The 19,818-nt window shown below is 43.0% G+C and overlaps 2 protein-coding genes across 2 annotated transcripts; one reads left to right on the top strand and one right to left on the bottom strand.

The window, feature by feature from the left end:
- Positions 1–738: 738 nt before the first annotated feature.
- On the bottom strand, positions 739–17,799 carry parp1 (poly (ADP-ribose) polymerase 1). Its single transcript, XM_033649072.2, has 23 exons — positions 17,544–17,799; positions 14,671–14,833; positions 12,323–12,438; positions 11,983–12,197; positions 9,565–9,655; positions 9,356–9,472; positions 8,997–9,173; positions 8,156–8,318; positions 7,848–7,988; positions 7,520–7,759; positions 7,319–7,384; positions 7,097–7,229; positions 6,722–6,917; positions 6,500–6,628; positions 6,283–6,366; positions 5,950–6,072; positions 5,611–5,739; positions 5,355–5,453; positions 5,030–5,182; positions 3,760–3,887; positions 3,597–3,658; positions 3,356–3,470; positions 739–1,531 (listed from the first exon to the last, which is right to left on the bottom strand). The coding sequence occupies exons 1-23, from the start codon at positions 17,664–17,666 to the stop codon at positions 1,450–1,452; spliced, it is 3,045 nt and encodes a 1,014-aa protein (XP_033504963.1). The 5' UTR covers positions 17,667–17,799; the 3' UTR covers positions 739–1,449.
- On the top strand, positions 10,519–11,546 carry adorb1a (adenosine receptor B1a). Its single transcript, XM_033648612.2, has one exon. The coding sequence runs from the start codon at positions 10,543–10,545 to the stop codon at positions 11,491–11,493; it is 951 nt and encodes a 316-aa protein (XP_033504503.2). The 5' UTR covers positions 10,519–10,542; the 3' UTR covers positions 11,494–11,546.
- Positions 17,800–19,818: the final 2,019 nt, after the last annotated feature.

Below are 19,818 nucleotides of genomic sequence, written 5' to 3'. Positions count from 1 at the left end.
CCTATTCATTCCAATGGAATTGCTCACCTGGCACATGCACCCAAAAAAGTTTCTAGCTCCCAGATTTACTTCCGCACTATGTAACTCACTGAATATGTGCAGTAGTGTTGTCTCCTGCTGGCATCACCCACAAGGTTCCCGCTCAGCTCATAGACTTCACATTGTGATGATGTCACAGACTATTAAGACATTTTTCTTGGCTAGAGGAAAGTTTTACAAATATAAAACCTCAATGGATCCAAAGTTCAGAATAGAAAGTCATAATTGACCTTGTTTGGAGTTCCATGTGTCCTCTCTTTTATAATGGTGGCCTATGGTGGCCAATTTGGAAGACAGTGTCAGTGCTTTATTAGAGTTTAAATATTTTCCTCCAGGTGCAGGTTCTTGTTTTTCAGAGCACCAGAAAACCACGTCCAGGATAAAATGCCCTTCATGAAAAACACCAGCCTGTTTCAAATGGAAAATTATGTTAATAAATACAATTTGTGTGTGCACAGGCAGGAGGATTTCTATTGGTTAAATGTCCTTCAAGATCCAGCTTCAAGGCCAAGCTATCATCCTGCTGAAGACGTCCCTCAACAGAATCTGACCCTGACTTGACAGAAGAAAAGAAAAAGCACTCATGGCAATCAATCATCTCATCGCTTTAAAAAAGACATACAAATATGTATTTATTTCCACACTGAAATCAAATCCAATCATGCAGAACAAGAACGATTCAAAGACGTAGGCCTGAAATTTTGAGAACATTTTTATTGTACTTGAGGTAAGCGAGAAAAACACTAAGAAAAGGTGTACCACATACCATGGCAGTTGCTTCTTTTACAGAATACTTTGCTTAAACACTAACCACTTTTTATTTCGTTTGTCAGTAAGGAAGACAGCTCGGGAGACAAACAACAGAGGGAATATATACACGTCAAACCTTGTACAGTATCTTGGAACCAAACCGTCTAGAAAACGTTCCTCTTGGTGGCTACTGGTTTGTGTATGTCTGCGGATTGGTTGTTCACAACTCAAAACTCCTTCTAAACTTGCAGTACTAGGCCTTATTAACTAGAGGTTTATTAAAGAATGACGAAATAAGATCCATCTCAAATGAGCCGGGAAACTATAAACATTTTCTGATGTTCATTTCTAAACCAAAACCATTATATGCAGAACGCACCGTGCTCCAACCGCTATACTGAGCTGTAATTTCTGTGTCAGTCTCATGAGCAACTCTGAAGTAGAGTTTTGGGGTGCTTAATGTGATACTAAGGAAGGCTGCCTGCTAGTAAATCTCATGAGAAAGCAATAAAGTGACTAGAGATTGCCGATGACCATTGTAAAGCATGGTGTAGCGTAACTCCTTTGCCAAACATCTTCTGTTGCAGAGAATGAAGCTGAGGCGTTTGGAGGCAACAGTGGTCTTTGTTTTCACTGGAGAGGGTTCGGACGCAGCCCCTCTCACCACAGGGACGTCTGGTAGTTGAACTTGATCTTCAGGAGGTACTTCATGTTTATCTGCGCCACGTCGTACACGATGTACCTGGGGGAGCAGCGGTTAAGGAATATGACCAACACAGGAGAAGTAAGAGGAAGTTCCAGGCATATTACAGACATGGAGGTGAACAAAAAGAAGATAATCGAAGATCAGAGACAGTGTGTGGACAGCCCTGTAGTGTAAATCTTACATTTTGTTAGGAACAACAACAACGCCAAACTGACAGCTATCAACTACTGTTTTAATTTTGCCGTTTATGCCCAAAATTGTTTTAAGAAATAGTTTTTGACATCCGTCACTTGCTTCTCACAGAACAGACAAGTGTTCACTTTATTAAATTTATAATGCATGTGTCTCACAAGTTTTTTTACGCTATTTTTTGTCACATTTAATGAACCATAATCTGCACAGACAGCTGTTTAGATCACACAAATCTAATTTACTTATTAACTGTGTCTACATTGATTAATCAAAGCTCCCAGTCCATCTGTGAGCTTGCCTGTTTCACTACTCAGACTCCCCTCACTCGCTGCAGTGGGCAGGATATTAAATCAATAAATCAATAGATAAACCACTGTTGATTTCGTCCTGTGGAGCCAATATGAAAACTATTTTGGTTCAGTAAATTTAAGCTGTCACTCGGCTTCGTGAAGGCAGGGCAGCAGTAGCTGCTGCTCTAAGTCATGGCTAGATGGTAACCCTAGATTTGTGAAACTCTGGTGAGAGGCTTTAAAATATTCTTGTTTCGCTGTTTTGTGGTGTGACAGTGATGTGCTTACGGCCTGGTTAGGTTTAGGCACAAAACTCACATGGTTGTGGTTAGAGAAAGATAATGGTTTAAGTTAAAACGATAACTTCAAAAACGGAGCATTAAATCTGGCAGGAGTTTTTGCAAATCAGGAGGTTACCATCTAGACACAACCTTGACAGATGGGTGGGATGTTTACAGAAAATTTACTCCGTATGGATCGGGGGACAGGACGCTTATATGCCGATCATGTCTCACTTACATCTCCCTTCCCATGGGCAATCAAGGTTAAACTCATCATTCAGCGAGTCGATGATTTTAGCATCTGTTCGTCAGAATACCTAATTCCATCCAGGTATGAAAATCTAATAATCTACATCTCGATCAGGAGGTTAGAGATTAAAGGAAATGCTGTGCTAAGCAATAACATAGAGATCCCCCAAATGGAAAACACCCAAGGTCAATCTATAGCCCTTTTTAGATAGGAACTGTGCAAATTTGCAGGAAAGCCCAATCGGCCTTCTTTCAGCATTGTCAGTATAAAAACAAAATCGGGGAGCGCAGCGAAATGCCGCCTACCTACTTCTGTTTATATAGAATGTGCCTTTTTCAGGGCAATGGGGGGCGTGAGCAAGTAACAAAATGTGTAGCTCAGCGTGTGACATAAACAGTTGTAAGAACTTGCAAATTAAGTAAACAACAACACAACAGTGACAGCTCAGCTTTGCAATTACAAATTTAACCTGAGGAAGTTATTCAGATAGTTTTTTGTCCTTTACTTACTTTATTTGCTCTGTGTTTTTACTGTTTACTTATTAGACTGATCTTTGTTTTTTTTATCAAAGCATACTTAGTATATTGTTTTGTGTATTTTTAACTGTTGCTTCTTGTTTGCACTGTCCCCTTTACTGCTGTGATTAATACAAATTTCCCCACTGTGGGACTAATAAAGGATGATCTTATCTTATTGTAAAGTCAGGAACAATATGTAATAGCCAAGTCTTTTACTCTGGACTTGCAAACTATTAATTAATGACATGGCAAAGCAGAAACATGTGGGGTCATTCGAGAGCAAAATTATCATTAAATTCATAAACCATGTGGTCAGTGTGAAAGGATACTCATTGTACAGGAGACTTGTGTCATCAATGTTAGTGTGGACTCCTTTTCCCAGAGGCACTTGCACTCCGTCTAAAGTGACAGATGCACCTGGGTCGGGAGCAGTTCTTCCCAAACCTGCAAGAAGAAAAAGTTAATGAATGAAAGTCTGAAGTAGAACACACACCAAACTTCTATGTATTATTAACAAGAGGCACTGGAGTTGTAAAATAAAATTTGCGGTGACCAATAATGTTTTCTCACCTTTAACACTGTGCTTGCCCTTGGGTAACTTTGTAATGTGGGACGCCTTCTTCAACTCATGCCTGCATTACAGACAGACACATTATATTATCATCACGTATTTTTTAAGTATAAGACAAGGTTGATATTTAGGCTTTTTTTAAGATCTCAGACGGTGACTTACATGTTGCCGAGAGCGACCTCGGCCAGCAGTAGAAGGCCGACAGGGTCTGACTGGGAGGTGTGACAGTAGTTTGCACTCTTGGACACCATGTCGGCGAAGTACACACCTTTGCCGAACATGTAACCAGTCTGGAGAAAATGAAGCAATATGGCAATGTTACACAGGACTGAACAGGAGAAAAGTCGACTAAGAACACGACAGAACACAGGTGAGAGCATAAGATCAAATGGAGAAGAAGATTTTTTCGTTCTAGGGATGCACCGAAATGGAAATTTGTGGCCGAAGCCGAACACTATTAAATGCTTGGCCAAATACCGAATACCGAATATCGTTGTTTAGTTTTTCATTAGTTTTTGCAGATGAACCCCCTCCAGATTAGTGTTGTCACGGTACCAAAATTGGGACCCACTGTGCGATACCAATGAAAATATCATGGTTCTGAGTAGTATCACGATACCACAGCGAAAATGAGGCAGATGTGCCTTTTGTCATTTATAAAAAGATAAATCAGTTTTCTATAATACATCAATGATATTTCAATGGAATAAATTACTTATTGACTTATTCATACTTCAAAAACAGCATCAATAAGTGATTAACATAGGGGGGATCAAAATAAAATAAATAAATAAAATAACAATCAACCAGCCACCCTCCTCCCCTGACAGTCCCTTCATAAGTAAAGAACAGTCCCTAAAGTGTGGTGAGGTTTGTGGGCTGTGAACAGCTCGTTTCTCCTCTGACACGTCACATACCTGTGTTCGGCTGGCTCAGCTGTTCAGGTACTTCTGGGCAATCATGACGCCAAGAAGAGGATATTATTGGAGCCGACTTCTCCGTCGCCCAGTAAGCCGATGGCTGCCGTATTTGACAGGAATACATTACTGTCTGTGTCTGTGACCCCCATTCAACCCACAATCGATGGGATTTGCCTTTTGTTTCTGCTGCTGGTTGAAATCTGTAGGCTGCTCGCACAGCGTGCTGAATGATTTAAGTCTATTTTGCTCGCTCAAAACTATTTTTAGTCGCAAATGCGAGTGCGGTGACGGGCGGATCACCACACTGCTGACATTTTACTCTGCCCGTAACGGCATGCTGTTTGATTGGGTTATCAAAACTGCGCTGCTATTATTCGGCCTTGCTTTTAACTTATTCCACCGAATACCGAATGTGTGTTTTTTTGCAATATTCGGCTGAATATATTCGGTTACCGAATATTCGGTGCATCCCTATTTCGTTCCCCATAAACTAACCACAAACAGAAACTCACCACTGGTGCCTCTGGAGGAGCGATGCGAAGACCCTGAGACATGATACCGGCGTAGTTGGTGGTGCGAGAACCGTGCCACAGTAGCTGGCGATTGTGTAGCTCCTCGAAGGGACGGTACCGCTGGCGTTCTCCCTCTCGAACAATTTTGAAGATCTAGAAGACGAGGACAAGTCAGGAAACACAGTGAAATTATAAATCATGTTGGACAACAAGGGTACGCAGTGATGGAATCAGTAACTTAAACAAATTTATACAAGCTAACAATTTGTGACACAATACTAAAATAAAGTTAATGCTTAAACAGTTTCTCCCAAAGACAACTTACCTCTTGCACTTCCAGTGTGTACGTGTTGTGCGTAGCAGCGTGGGTGTTCTTAACATAGTCGCAAATGATCTTAGCCTCATCTGAAGTCTTTTCAACAACCTGTGAAACAACAATATACAGCATACTGTCATCTTTCCATACACCATCTCTTTATACAGTGAGCACATTGAACGTTATTAGGTTGAAATGGAAAAAGATAAATCTTGCACACTGTCTGTGATTACAAAAGAGTAAAACATGGAGTTAGAGTCCTCACCTCAATCTTGGTTTTGAGTTTCTCATAGTTGATGTCGATGGGATCTCTCTCATTGTCCTGGGCCCCTCCTCTCAGCAGGCTGTACGCCACTTCAATATCCAACAGGTTGTCCAACATCTGAACTTTAGCCTGAACAGTAATGATTGTGGATGTTGAGACACATATTCTGAATGCACTGTTTACACGTCCAAACAATGCTCTAGTTAACAACATATACCACATGTCTTAATCTGAAAATGTCTAATTCAGAATACCAAAACAGAATGTGCTGTTCACATGACCTGAATAACTGTGGAATATTAGTGTGCATGTAAACACAGCCAGTGTTTGTGTCCTTACCTGAATGTAGTCCAGGCTGCTGAGCAGTGGAGGTTTCTTCATACCAAAGTCATGTGGTATCAGCGTGTAGAAGCGATTGGAGAGATCCAGGATGTGGGCCTCAGACAGAGAGTCTGACACAGCCTGTGATAAACAAGACATTACCAATGATGTAAAAGTTATTAATGTCAAAAATTCATTCATTCAAGTGTCTAACGGAATTAAAGGGGAGCAGGAAAAGGAATTGAATGTGTTGAAGTGGACTGCAATGCACTATCGAGTCCTATAAAGAGGAATCTCAATAGAAAGGTGAATACTGAGACAACTCCCCTGGGGGGACTGTCAGTTACTGACCTGCTGTACTTCAGTGAGCAGAGCATAGGCACTCTGGATCTGCCTCTTACTCAGCTTTCCGAGGGGCATCTTCTGGAGGTCGATCTGAAGACAGGAAAGGAGAAACAAGCTCTATGTACTGTATGTGGGACACATAAATGAATAATGCACACACTGGGGTTGCATTAATACTAAAAAAAGTTGAATGCAAAAATTAAAGCAGCATTAAAAGTCTTACCTCAAACTCCACCATGGCCTTCTTCATGCTCTCTACATCAAAGATCATCTTGATGAGCTCCTGGACGGGTTTGGCCAGCTTGGACTTGGCACCGGCGGTGGCCGTCAGCCTCTTCACCGCTTCCTCATCCTGTCAAAAAAAAAAAAAGAAAATCCAGTCAGCTACAGAGAGAAACATACTGTCGGATATCTCCTTTCTAGTTCTATGTGTTGTTGAGTGTACCTGTCCATAGTCAATCTCCAGAGGGTAGAACTTATTGGGGTATTTGGTGAAGTTGGAGGAGCCCCACTCGTTGCCTGTCTTCTCTTTGTAGACTCCCAGGAAGTTGTCCAGGGCGGAGTTTTTGTCATGGAACTTGTCCAGCTTGTTGCCTCCGATGGTGGTGCCCACTCTGCCCCATGACCTGAACACCCAGTACCTGCAAACAGGCAAGAGATAGTCGAACTAGAATGATTATTCTGGCATAATTATTATTTTTTCATACATCTAGCAACCAAGGACACCACATGAAGCGTGTGTCTAGCGTAATATGTGCCCTTTAATAACTTCTTCACAATAAAACAAGACAGTGACATGATTTTCTGCAGCAACACCGACCGTTTCTGTACGTCATCCTCCAGCAGCTGCAGTTTGTAGTAGGAGTTAGTTCCTCTGACGATATCCACGAGACCCAGCGTAGCACTGTACATTTTTCCGCTCTGCTCCAAGACATGAGCACTGTTCTCCAGACCTAGGGAAGAAAAAAAAACATTTGTCAAGGTTAGAAGACAAAAAGGGGACAGAGAAAAAATGTTTTCAACGCAGGGTGCTCATGACTACCTGAATCTGGATCCACAGCAGCTCCTCCTTTGACTGTGAGTTTCATCTTCTTGGATTTGCTCCCACCTGTAACAGTGTTAATGCAAATATTTATAAAAAATGTACCCACAAAAATATATATCACCTCTCTAAAACGTGCTCTAACATTTAGATAAACATCTGTGACCACATACATTAATAACAGCAACTCGTATTCTTTACCTTCCTCCTCCTTCACCCTGCCTGTGCTCTTGGTGGCCAGCGCTCCAGACTTGGAGGTCGCCGACAGAGCTGGAGCCTCGACTTTGACCTCTGCACCCCAGGGTGAGATGGCGTGCAGGGAGACCAGCTCCTGGAGGGCTTTACCCGACGACTTGATGTCTGTGAGGAAATCCTCGGAGACCACACGCACGCCGGCGTCCCTCGCTTCCTCCATTTTCTTACTCAACTTCTCCACCTCCTCTGTAAAAACACAGACATGAAGTTAGAAAAGCTGGAACTGTTACATTGAGGGAACTCACTGGCCCACATTTTTGATTTGGTTGCTCACTTTTGGTGCTGAGGCACAGAGAGGCCTTAGAGGCTGTCCCGGTGATCTTTCCGCCCAACTCCTCGACAGCAGCCTTCAGATCATCCTTGTTCTTGGTCAGCTTGCCCACAGCCAACAGTTTCATTCCAGTGAGAGGTTTGTCTATGGACACAAACACAGATGTTACAAATTTGTTTACTCAAATACAATTTACGTTCATTTAAAATGCAACCACTAAATAAAATCACACGCGTACAGAGAGAATACAAACCCCCCCAAAAATATTTCAACACCTGCAGTATATTGATGCCTCAGGTGTCGTCACTAACCTGGAGGTGCTCCCTCTGGCAGTCTCTCAGTCGGGGCACTTGATGCACTCGCCAAAGGTTGTGCTTTGGCTGCGGTGACAGTTTTGGTGGGAGCCTCCTTTGGGTAAACCCTGTCCTGTCGCTTGAACTTGAATTTTTTCAGGAAGGGGACTTCGTGGAATTCCTAAAATCATAAGACAGAATATTCTGAGCAGTAAAATTTAACTACAAAATGTGACATTTTCTTCATGGATACTCCATTATGCAACATTTGCGATGCTTAACATTATGCCTAGAGCACGTGTATTAATGATACTCGCTATCTGGAGAGGTTGGAAAATATAAATGTTTCTTCTCTGTTCCAAAACCAAAATCAAACCCTGAAAAGAGTAGGGTTAGCTAGCTAGCTGCTGAAGATATAGCCTACTTTTTAATGATTATAACGGTGAATAAAAGACCGACCCTGTCGTACAGGAACCAGTGAAGGGAAGCAGGGAAACTTCAATTCAACCAGCTGTGTGTCATTACAGAGAGCAGCTGAACGGCATTTGGCTTCCCCTCTGGAGCTCCCTGCCTGTCAGCTGGCAGCAGCACGAAGGGGGGGGGGGGGCATCCAGCTGCTCACACTGTAATGACACACAGCTGGTTGAATTGAAGTTTCCCTTTATATTACTTGCCTTCTGTCTTGATTGCCAGTGATGTGTTGGTTCACTTTCACACTGTCATCTGTAGCCTACAGCCTATAATCTTTGGAGTGTAGTTGGTTACAGTGTGGGCTCTCTGCTAGCTCCGACAGCTTGACGGAAGGGACACTTGCTCTGCTATTAGGAACCATAAGGAGCCCTGAAATGAGGTGACCTACCTTGGGGATGACCCAGTCTTTGCGTATGGGTGTTGGGGTCTTGAACACACACTTTGTCCAGGCTGAGATGTCCCCTGTACAGTAATAAGCGTCGCCCTTGAACACCAGCTGGCCCTTGCACTCCTTACAGGCCTCTAGAGCACCAAAAGCCATGCCGTCGGCCAAGCAGTCCACCACCTGTCGATTAAACAACACATACATGCTGGTCATGGCAACTTGAACAGCATCAGGAACAGCAGAGGCTACGGTTACAGTTGTTTAAATGTTATTTACACAGTAAAAGACAAAAGATTGGGCACTCTCTCCATCAACATAACTGTTTGAATAAGATGAGGTTAAATGAAATGAGGCTCTCTTACATTGGACTCTCCAGAGGGAACCTCCTGGCCATTTGCAATCAGCAGCTCCTTCATATCGTTGGTTGAACAGAACTTCCTCAGCTTGTCCTTGATTCCCCAAATCAGCTGGCTTTGGCTCTGCAGATGCACAAAAAACAATACAAACACATTAAAAACATAACGTGACGTTTACTCCAAAATAGGAAACAAAGTGGAGGACCATAAGATACCTTCAGCTGCTCCTCCAGCTTCTTCTTCTCATCCTCTTCCTCCTTCTTCTGTTTCTTTGACACTCCATCCACCTCGTCGGCTTTACGCTTCCTGAAAGAGCAAACAGGAGTTCAAAACAGTTTTCTTCCAAACTTTTGTTGTTTTGTTTTCTTAATAACTCAGCACGGCCAAGAAAAAAAAAACCCTCAAATTATCTTCCTAAATGAGGCCAAAAGGGATACTGGAACAAGCCCAAGATTCGGAACAAACAAGCCCGAGTCTGACACCTTTATTCATTAGACAAAGTCATTAGGGCCCATCAGTTAATAGACGCACCCACACACAAGTAGGTACATGTCTACGCAATCCCAGGTGTCAGTGCTGATATCATCCACCCTGCCCTGACAGGACATATTCATTAGCCTCCCTGCGAGACCAGACACAAACAAGGATCAGTTAATGACCATCCAGCAGCAGTCAGTCTTTGTCTGATCCCTTGGAGTACAAAAAAACAAGGCAAACATCCTTTGTCAGATGACATCAAGAGGGAAGAAGGGAATTCTATAAAGTAGTGTCTTCCAGATTTGTTCAAACAGAAGTGCGCATGTAATGTGAGGACAGGTGTGCAGTGTCAGGACGGCTGCTGCCAGGATGAAGACGAGATGAAAAAGTCTTTAGTTTCTTGAGTGTTGACACTTTTAAAAGAACGATACTGCTACAGCTTGGTGAGTACTTTTACTGCTTTCTTGTCTTCATCACCGCACTGAGCTGTTAAGCTTGACTTCTGATTTAAATCTCTCTCTTTAGGAGCAACCATGGAGAACACCACCGCACCGCTGCACCTCTACACTTTCCACCAAACTACAAGCTCATCCTATCCACCCTCTCCTTTCCTGCAGCCTTTCCACAACTCCTCAGCTCCTTCCTTCTCCAATACCACCTCCTCCCTTCCTCCACCCCCACCTGCTGACCTGGTGATTTCCCCAAATGTGGCGTACATGGCGGCTGAGCTTATCATCGCCTTTTTCTCCACAATCGGCAATTTACTGGTGTGCGCTGCAGTGGGCCTCAACCGCAAGTTACGCACTGTCACTAACTACTTCCTGGTCTCGCTCGCAGTCGCTGACATCTGCGTGGGCTCCATTGCCATTCCCTGTGCCATCCTGACTGACGTCGGTTTGCCACGTCACAATCTCTACCTGTGTCTGCTCATGCTGAGTGTTTTAATAATGTTCACCCAGAGCTCCATCTTCAGCCTGCTGGCGGTGGCTGTGGAGCGCTACGTGGCCATCTTCATGCCCTTCCGCTACCGGGTCGTGATGACGCCTCGTAATGCCGTGTTTGTGATCCTGACCACGTGGCTGCTAGCCTTTCTCATCGGGCTTGTGCCTCTGATGGGCTGGCATAAGACGCCGCCTGATTCGGGCTACTGTTTCTTTGTCTTTGTGGTGGACATGACCTACATGGTCTATTTCAACTTCTTCGCCTGTGTGCTGACACCCTTGGTGATCATGTTTCTTATCTATGCCCAAATTTTTGTCACGGTCAAGCGGCAGGTGAGGCGTATCGCAACTGAGCAAAGCGGCAGAGGGGAGGGACAGATGAAGGCTGCAGCCAGCATGCGCAGAGAGATGAAGACCGCCACCTCGCTTTTCCTGGTTCTCTTCCTCTTCACAATCTGCTGGATCCCGCTCCACATCATCAACTGCTTCCTGCTGCTCTGCCCTCACTGCCCTGTGCCGCTAGAGCTGCTGCTCACTGCCATCATCCTGTCACACGCCAACTCGGCTGTCAACCCCTTCCTGTATGCGTACACCATGACGGCCTTCAGGGACACCTTCAAGGCAATTTTCATGTGCTGCAGGACGGTGGGAGACAGAGAGGCTTTGAATGCAGTCAGTGTTGGTGACAGAGGGCGGGCGGCTGTCCAGAACGCGTACTGGAGCTGAGATCACAAACTTTGTCAACTGTATGTCACAAAATTAACCACCTAACCTGCACATAATAAGACCCTTAGCCCCTTTCAAACTGCCTCTTCAAGACCAACCATCGGGAGATTTAAAAAGCAGATGATAGCAGATAGCAGCTAACTCAAAGAAGAAGAACAGTGGCCAGGGGCTCCTTCCTCTCTGAGCAGAGGATGAGATCAGCTGCCATATAACGGGGGATGGTAAATGATTGTTTCTGCCATGTTAATGCCATTTTATTGTTAATAAGGTGCTGCTGAATGTATGTTATACGTCACACAAGAGGCTGATGTTTTGCACATCATGCCCATCACACCACTTCTGCTTCTCGAGTGCCGGCATGCTGTCTAAAATCTGCTGGGATTTAAAAAAAAAAAAAAAAAAAAAAAGCAAAAGCAAAGGCAGTGCAAAGATGGGACTCCGTAGCAGCCCTATGGCGCCATCTCTGTGTAAAAAACGCTTTTGTCTCACCCCTCATTTTTGACGGCAGGGAGCCTCTTTTTAAGTTCCTCCTTGTCCTCTGCCCGAAGTGCATTGAAACCCTTCAGCTGAGCGGCGCTGTACTCAGGCTTGAAGACCAGCTCCTCCCGACGGCTCACGAAACACCCAGTGTGGTACCAGCGGTCGATCAGACCCAGCTGGGGCTTCTCTGGGTCCACAGTTTTCTTGGAAACACGGATCTGGTCCTGAAGGAGAGGATGGCAGACTCATTAACACAACAGAACGATCTAACTTACACGATTTGTCATACTGAATACAGAAACAGCATTTTGAACAGTTTTTCTGTGTGTAAATAAAAGCGGCTGCTAACCTTTTCTATTTTCTGATCACAGCCTTTGCACGTGCTGCGGTTTGACTTGGCATATTCAACTGCAAAGTCATTCAGTGTCTTCTCTCCTTTAGCTCCACTCTTCTGGTCTCCTTTTCCTACAAGAAGGAAGTCATATATTTAAATTTTCAAGGCAATCAACAGTAATCAAGCAATAAAAAACAATATATCTATATATGCAAGATTTCTGAGAATAAACAACATTTACAAGAACAAATGTTACAACAGGATGTTGATTTTGTGTGGTGACAAGGAAGCAAATATACAGTGGTGGAAAAAAGTTTTCGGACACCCCATGCATTTGTGAAATACTGCATTAAGAATCACTCTTAGGTCTTCAAGTGCAATTTCTTTTAGTACAGTCACAGCCAAAATACTAAATAAATCCTAAAAAAGCCATTAAAAACTTAAAATTGATTGGTTCCATAAAAATACATAAGGAATTTTGAGTATTGGGTCATTTTGGTACCAGTGATGAAGGTCGTTCTTTTTATTAAAAGACACAATTTTTGTTGCCAAGCTTCATGTCTACATAAAGCCAGCACATTTGAAAGTTCTTCAGACACAAAAATGGCTAAAACAAGGAACCTAACGCAGGAAACACGCCTGAAGATAAAGATTCTCAGCCAAGAAGGATACAGCTGCCGCCAGATAGCCAGGAAGTGCAGATGCAGTCTTTCAGCAGTTGGATACACTCTGCAGAAATACAGACGAACCAACAGCTTGGAAGACAAACCAAGATCTGGGCGTCCAAGGGTTTCTTCAGCAAGAAATGACCACATCCTGATCTGCATGTGCAGGCAAAACCGCCGAATGACATCACAGGAGCTTCAGCAGCAGTGGTCAAACCAAACTGGTGTCCAGTGTTCCACCCGCACTGTACGTGGCCGACTTTTAGATCATGGCTTAAGGTCCTACAAGGCTATCAAGAAGCCCCTGATCAATGAGAGACAGAGGTTAGCCCAGCGTCGTTGGGCCCAGGCACACAAGAACTGGACAGCCAGGAATTGGAAGAAGATTTTGTGGTCAGATGAGTCCAGTTTCCAGCTTTATCTTCCTCCTACTAATGTGAGGGTACGCAGAAGGCCAGGCCAAGCATTATCTCCAGCATGTTCAGTACCTACTGTCAAGCATGGTGGAGGCAGTATCATGGTTTGGGGATGCATGAGTGCTGCTGGTGTTGGTCATCTCACTGTCTGTGATGGCACATTGAACTCTACCAAGTATTGTACCATTCTCGAAACCCACATGCTCCCTTCTGCACGTGCACTGTTCCGTCAAGGTAAAAACTGGATGTTTCAACAAGATAATGGCCCTTGCCACACATCCAAGGCCAGTAGAACTTGGCTGCAGGAGCACAGTATCCAGGTCTTAGAGTGGCCAGCTCAATCCCCGGACATGAGCCCCATTGAAAATCTGTGGTGGATTATCAAAAGGTCTCTTTCAAAGCATAAACCAAAGAATTTAGAAGAATTAAAAGCAGTAATTCAAGAAGAATGGGACAAGATTACCCCTCAACAGTGTGAAAGGCTCGTGGGGAACATGCCAGCCAGGATTAGAGCTCTACTACGTGCCAATGGCAGGACTACTAAATATTAATTTGATGATGTGATGGTTTATTTATTTTTTGTTCAGTTTTGAACACATTCTCTGTTATTTGTTGACTTTGATACCGACAATGTTGAGAACTGACATATTGAAACTGTCAAAAATTTAGTTTTGTTAGTTTTTCTTGTAAACAATAAACAAAAAAATATAATTTGTATTTGTTTGTATCTGTCTAATGCAGCCACACCTTTTGAAACACAAAAAAGATTTTTCCACAAATATTTCATGATAATATTTGAGATTGTGTAAAATTTTAAGGGTGTCCGAAAACTTTTTTCCACCACTGTATGTCAAACCTCTGTGAGATACCACAGTGTACAGAGATGTTTTATTTTCTTTGAGCCTGTGTTTGTATTTTTCACTGATAAAAGGAAAAAAAAGTGCTGATAATGGTTTGGAGACTTTTTTCACTGCTTGCTGTGAGTTGCTGCTGCTGCACTGTCATGATGCATGATGATCTGTACACCTGTTTGACAGAGCAACATTCACTAAGCTATTGAATAAAAGTACAGTCACTCTTATAAGCTATGTTTGCAAATCAACCTGAATAAAAAAATATTTAGTTAGCTGCTCAACTAAGGGTCCATAGGTCTGAGATGACATTTAATTATTTGCGTTATCATCTCCATGAAGCCACACTGCACTGTGCAGTCTGTACATAGTGTGGCAATATGACATTTTAAGACATCCCATAAGTAAAATGCTAAAAGTCAAGCACTGACCTCCTGTTGCTCCACCACTTTCAATAGCCTTTTTGACCTTCTCCTGGTCGTCCCAGCGGAGGTCAGAGTACCCAGCGATATCAGCCGTGGACTGAGCTGCTGCTCGCTGCCAGAAGCAAGAGAAATGGTGCCAGTGGGGGACCTTCCCATCAAACATGGGCGACTGTCGGACAAAGAACAAACATAGTATGATTACAGTGAAACAAACATGAGACATAAATGTGAGATGATCCTGCTGTGGAACAGAGCCGTGACCAAGTCCTAACTGCAGCTTAAAAGAAAGATCTTAAATTGGGACATTTTTCATGGCCAGTCTTAGTCTTGTGAGGTAAAATCTTTTTTCTTTATGCATCAGGAAAACTGTTCTTAAATTATGAACATATTGTCTAAAAATATATTTAGATTTAGTAGATTTTTAAGTGAGGAGGCATTAACAAAGAGTCGATGATCTTTGTGTGAGTAGTTAAATTTAGTTACACTATGATTGGCTATAGAAACATGTAGGTTAAAAGGCTGGACTAATGACAAAGTCCATTTCATGTGGTCATAATTACACTGGCATACTTATAAAGTACCTTATAGTATGTCCTTCGTGTCTAATGACTTCTTCTGATTGGATGATTGCAAAAAAATTTGAGTTGTGTTTAAAGAGAGGAACTTTTCGTGGCAATGAGTTTAGAAGAGAATACAAAACTCTCTGTTTGCAATTTTTTATGTTAGAAAGTTATATACTCGTCTGAAAAATGTGTCAACACAGCTATTCTATTTTTGGCATCTAATTGGGCTGGGCACTTGTGTGAGCATGACACAAAAGACCACTCATTCTCAACCTTTTTTGTGCTCAAGACCCCTGAATTGATACACATTAGATCAGGGATCCCCGTTTGGTAAGATTTCGCTTCAGGGACCTTCATCTGAAAAGATTTGGGTCGTCTGACATGATTAAGATGAAGATGAATTTTATAGTTGTCAGCAAAAGTTGAGGAGACAACTCTGGAGGAAGTGAAACCTGTGAGCAGAATAGTCACTCTTTCGCTGCATTCATGAGCTCCTCAATTCTTCCTAATCCCTGATTTGGGAAGTGGTTTTTCCGACTTTGGTGTGTTCATAAGCTCTAGGTCATAATGTGGAAACAATACTGACGCTACAAGGAAGATTTGTGGTATTTTATTGCATAGAGCATTTCAACATGTTGATAGCAGTTTGAAGCTTCATATTACATAGTGATTTTGTCCCAGACTTGTTGCTGCACCAGTACATCCCCTAAAACTACTACAGTATTGTTTAATCTGACATATTATGATAAATAACTTTTCCCACTTATTGAGGTCACTCTACGTGAACAGCAACTAACGGTTACAGCCTAAAATCATACAAATTACATGTGAACAAAAAATTGACATGCAATATGAAAATTAATAAAAAGTCTATTATCATCAGCCGAACATTAGCATTTTCCACCATGTTTTTGCATATGTGATGTCAACGTGGCAACTTGTGTACCAAAATTTTCAAGTAGGTACAGCTGCTGTTGGAGCAGCTACATGACCTGCCCATTAGCTACATGACTTGCCCATCTTAGGGCAGTGGTTTCCAACTAGTGGGGCCCGGTCCAAAACTTGTGGTCCATTCTGAATGGACCTGACTGATAAACTGAATCATGTCTTCATGTATAAAGAACTACAGAGTGGGTTATTGCCACCTTTGGCCTCATACTTATACACCACAGCACTGCATTGTAGCAGGGTTCAGATAAACAGCAGGATGGTGGGTTTGTCTTGCACTAGTGGTGGGCGTGGTTTGAAGGGGCGTGTCGTGTATGCTACAAATGGAATGCATCTGCAACCACACGACTAAAACTATCCGAATTGTTGCTCCAGTTCAGGGTGGCATTTATGATATCATACGATACTGTACGATATACTTTATTGTCTCTGCAGGAAAATTTATCTTAGACTCAGGAGCTGCAGAAGTATTGCTGTCTTACGATGAATTCCAGAAGAATTCAAAAGCATACAACATATAAAAAAAACCCATAAAAACACATACAACACATATGCGTAACTAATTTTTACGATTATTTTCACACCACATAAATGCAGCTTCACATTAAGCTAATTTCTATTGTGAATTAAATAGTGAGAATAAGGATCCGCATTTTTTCTGGGGAATCCCAGGAACTCCCTCAAGGATCCCTGGGGGACCCCTGTTTGGGCACCACTGCAGCAGACAACTACTACCATAAGGAAGACTGAGGATATTTAGACCACAAATACAGAGTCTCTGATGTACACAACAATGGTTTATTTAATAGTGGTGATTTAGGTGATGAACCTGAGCCCCTGCTGACTTGACTGGCCTCCAGAGTGAAAAGTCAAGTGACTGCGGATCTGCTTCAGAGGCCATGATGAATAAGGAGGTTTTTGATCCTCTTAGTTAATTAATGCTCTGTGGGGAAGCAGACAGGATTTACATTGAAGTGATGAGGCTGTTGTGATTTGGGCTACTGAGGAAGGTGCTCTCTCAGACACTGTGCAGTTTTAGCCTTTAATTTTAACCTCAAACTGCATTAAAAATATATTAATTAACGTTAACCCAACTTTAATGAATAGCATGATAGGTAATTGTTACTTCGACATAAGAAAGGCTCAACGGCTCTTTGTGATCATGATTCAATGGACAGTGTCAGCCATTTAGAAGCTAACGAGGGCCTAACCTTACACAACTGAAACCACACTATAACTAAATATATTCAGCCTCCTATTATTTCATTATTAGTCACTATATCGGCAGAATAAACCACCGTATTAACGGAAGCTAGCCTGTTGGTAGTTAGCTAGCTAGCTGCGCAGGTTTCCTCCTCGCTACGTTACCTGCACCATGATGGCCATCCTCAGAGAGTCCTTCGCTATGTTCTCTTTGCATTTCTTACACGACGCGCGGCCGCTCTTAGCGTACTCCGCCTTGTACAGCTTGTCTTCCTGAGACTCCGCCATACTTCTGTTTCTGATATTACAGCTGGATAAGATGAGCTGACTGTGAGGAGAACTTTCTCCGGATGACAAGGAGCCACAACAATCTATGCACACAGAGAGGCGAAGCCCGCGTGCCTGTACGGCACCACAGAGGGGAGGCACGAGAGAAGAGCTCTCACTCTGTCTCTGTTTCCTGATACCAAAACGTCAGAGGACTCAGTTCTCTTTCTGATGGGGCCTCAATCCTCTTTCTGTTCACACTATAGCCTATATACACTCAGTGGCCACTTTATTAGGTACACATATTCAACTGCTTGTTAATGCAAATAGCTAATCAGCCAATTACGTGGCAGTCACTCAATGCATTTAGGCATGTAGACATGGTCAAGACGACCTGCTGAAGTTCAAACCGAGCATCAGAATGGGGAAGAAAGGAGGTTTAAGTGACTTTGAATGCGGCATGGTTGTTGGTGCCAGACGGGCTTGTCTGAGTTTTTCAGATTATCACGCACAACCATCTCTAGGGTTTACAGAGGATGGTCCGACAAAGAGGAAATATCCAGTGAGCAGCAGTTCTCAGGGTGAAAATGCCTTGTTGATGCCAGAGGTCAGAGGAGAATGGCCAGACTGATTCAAGATGATAGAAAGGCAACAGGAACTCAAATGACCACTGGGTACAACCAAGGTACCAAGAAGACCATCTCTGAACCAACAACACGTCCAACCTTGAAGCAGATGGGCTACAGCAGCAGAAGACCACACCAGGTGCCACTCCTGTCAGCTAACAACAGGAAACTGAGGCTACAATTCACACAGGCTCACCAAAACTGGACAATAGAAGATTGGAAAAACGTTGCCTGGTCTGATGAATCTGAATTTCTGCTGCCACATTCAGATGGTAGGGTCAGAATTTGGCGTCATGGATCCACCCTGCCTTGTATCAACGGTTCAGGCTGGTGGTGGTGTAATGGTGTGGGGGATATTTTCTTGGCACACTTTGGGCCCCTTAGTACCAACTGAGCATGGTTTAAACACCACAGCCTACCTGAGTATTGTTGCTGACCGTGTCCATCCCTTTATGACCACAGTGTACCCATCTTCTGATGGCTACTTCCAGCAGGATAACGCACCATGTCACAAAGCTCAGATCATCTCAAACTGGTTTCTTGAACATGACAATGAGTTCACTGTACTCCAATGGCCTCCACAGTCACCAGATCTCAATCCAATAGAGCACCTTTGGGCTGTGGTGGAACGGGAGATTCACATCATGGATGTGCAGCTGACAAATCTGCAGCAACTGTGTGATGCTATCATGTCGATATGGACCGAAATCTCTGAGGAATGTTGCTTGTTGAATCTAAGGCACGAAGACTTAAGGCAGTTCTGAAGGCAAAAGGGGTCCAACCTGATACTTTTTTTTTTCTTTTTTGATGATGCAGTATTTCTCAAGAGAGTGGGGTGGTGGTTTTTGGATTTATGACCTCAGTAGGCCTGTTTCTTAAATCTTGGCCGCAGCCCTTGTGCTGGCTCTAACCTTTGTTCAGTCATATTTGATATACATTGTGTCAGGGCCATTAGACTCCAGATGAGTCTATTTGTGCAGCAGTCATGCTTATACTTAAGTGGCTCCTCTGAAAAAAAATGTAAAGTAAGACAATAGACAAGACCAAACCATTTTTCCAACAGTGGAGTGATCCATCTGTCACAATAGACGATCGCGAAGTCGGCTGCAGAAACCCGCGCGAGTTGCAGCCAGAACTAATCGAGTTCAGAGAAACTCGTCCAGGGATGAGAGTCTGGAGCAGTGTGTGCAGACTGGAGCCACACTTGTTTGAACAATGACCAGTGTATGATTTTACTACAGGTAGGTTAATGAGTTTATAGTTTAATCAAAATGAAACAAACATCTTAATGATGCCATATAATATATCTGATAGTCCAGTCTGTCCCTCTTTGTATTTATTGATATGGAAGCCCATTTCTGCCAATGTGATGAAAAAAGATCCTGTTTGTCATTATAATGAGAGACTTTCTGGAAATTAAGACTTAGTATCTCAAAATAATTACTTAGTATTTAAAAGATAATAAATAAGTGTTGCAAAAATAATGAGAAACCTTCTCAGAGTAATGACCCAGGCTGACTTATCTTGAAATAATGAGGACGAGAATG

This window comes from Epinephelus lanceolatus, chromosome 13 (genome assembly GCF_041903045.1).
Source record: "Epinephelus lanceolatus isolate andai-2023 chromosome 13, ASM4190304v1, whole genome shotgun sequence".
NCBI classification, from domain to species: domain Eukaryota; kingdom Metazoa; phylum Chordata; class Actinopteri; order Perciformes; family Serranidae; genus Epinephelus; species Epinephelus lanceolatus.
The sequence above is the reverse complement of the archived record's forward strand: the minus strand, read 5'-3'. Positions and strand labels throughout refer to the sequence as shown.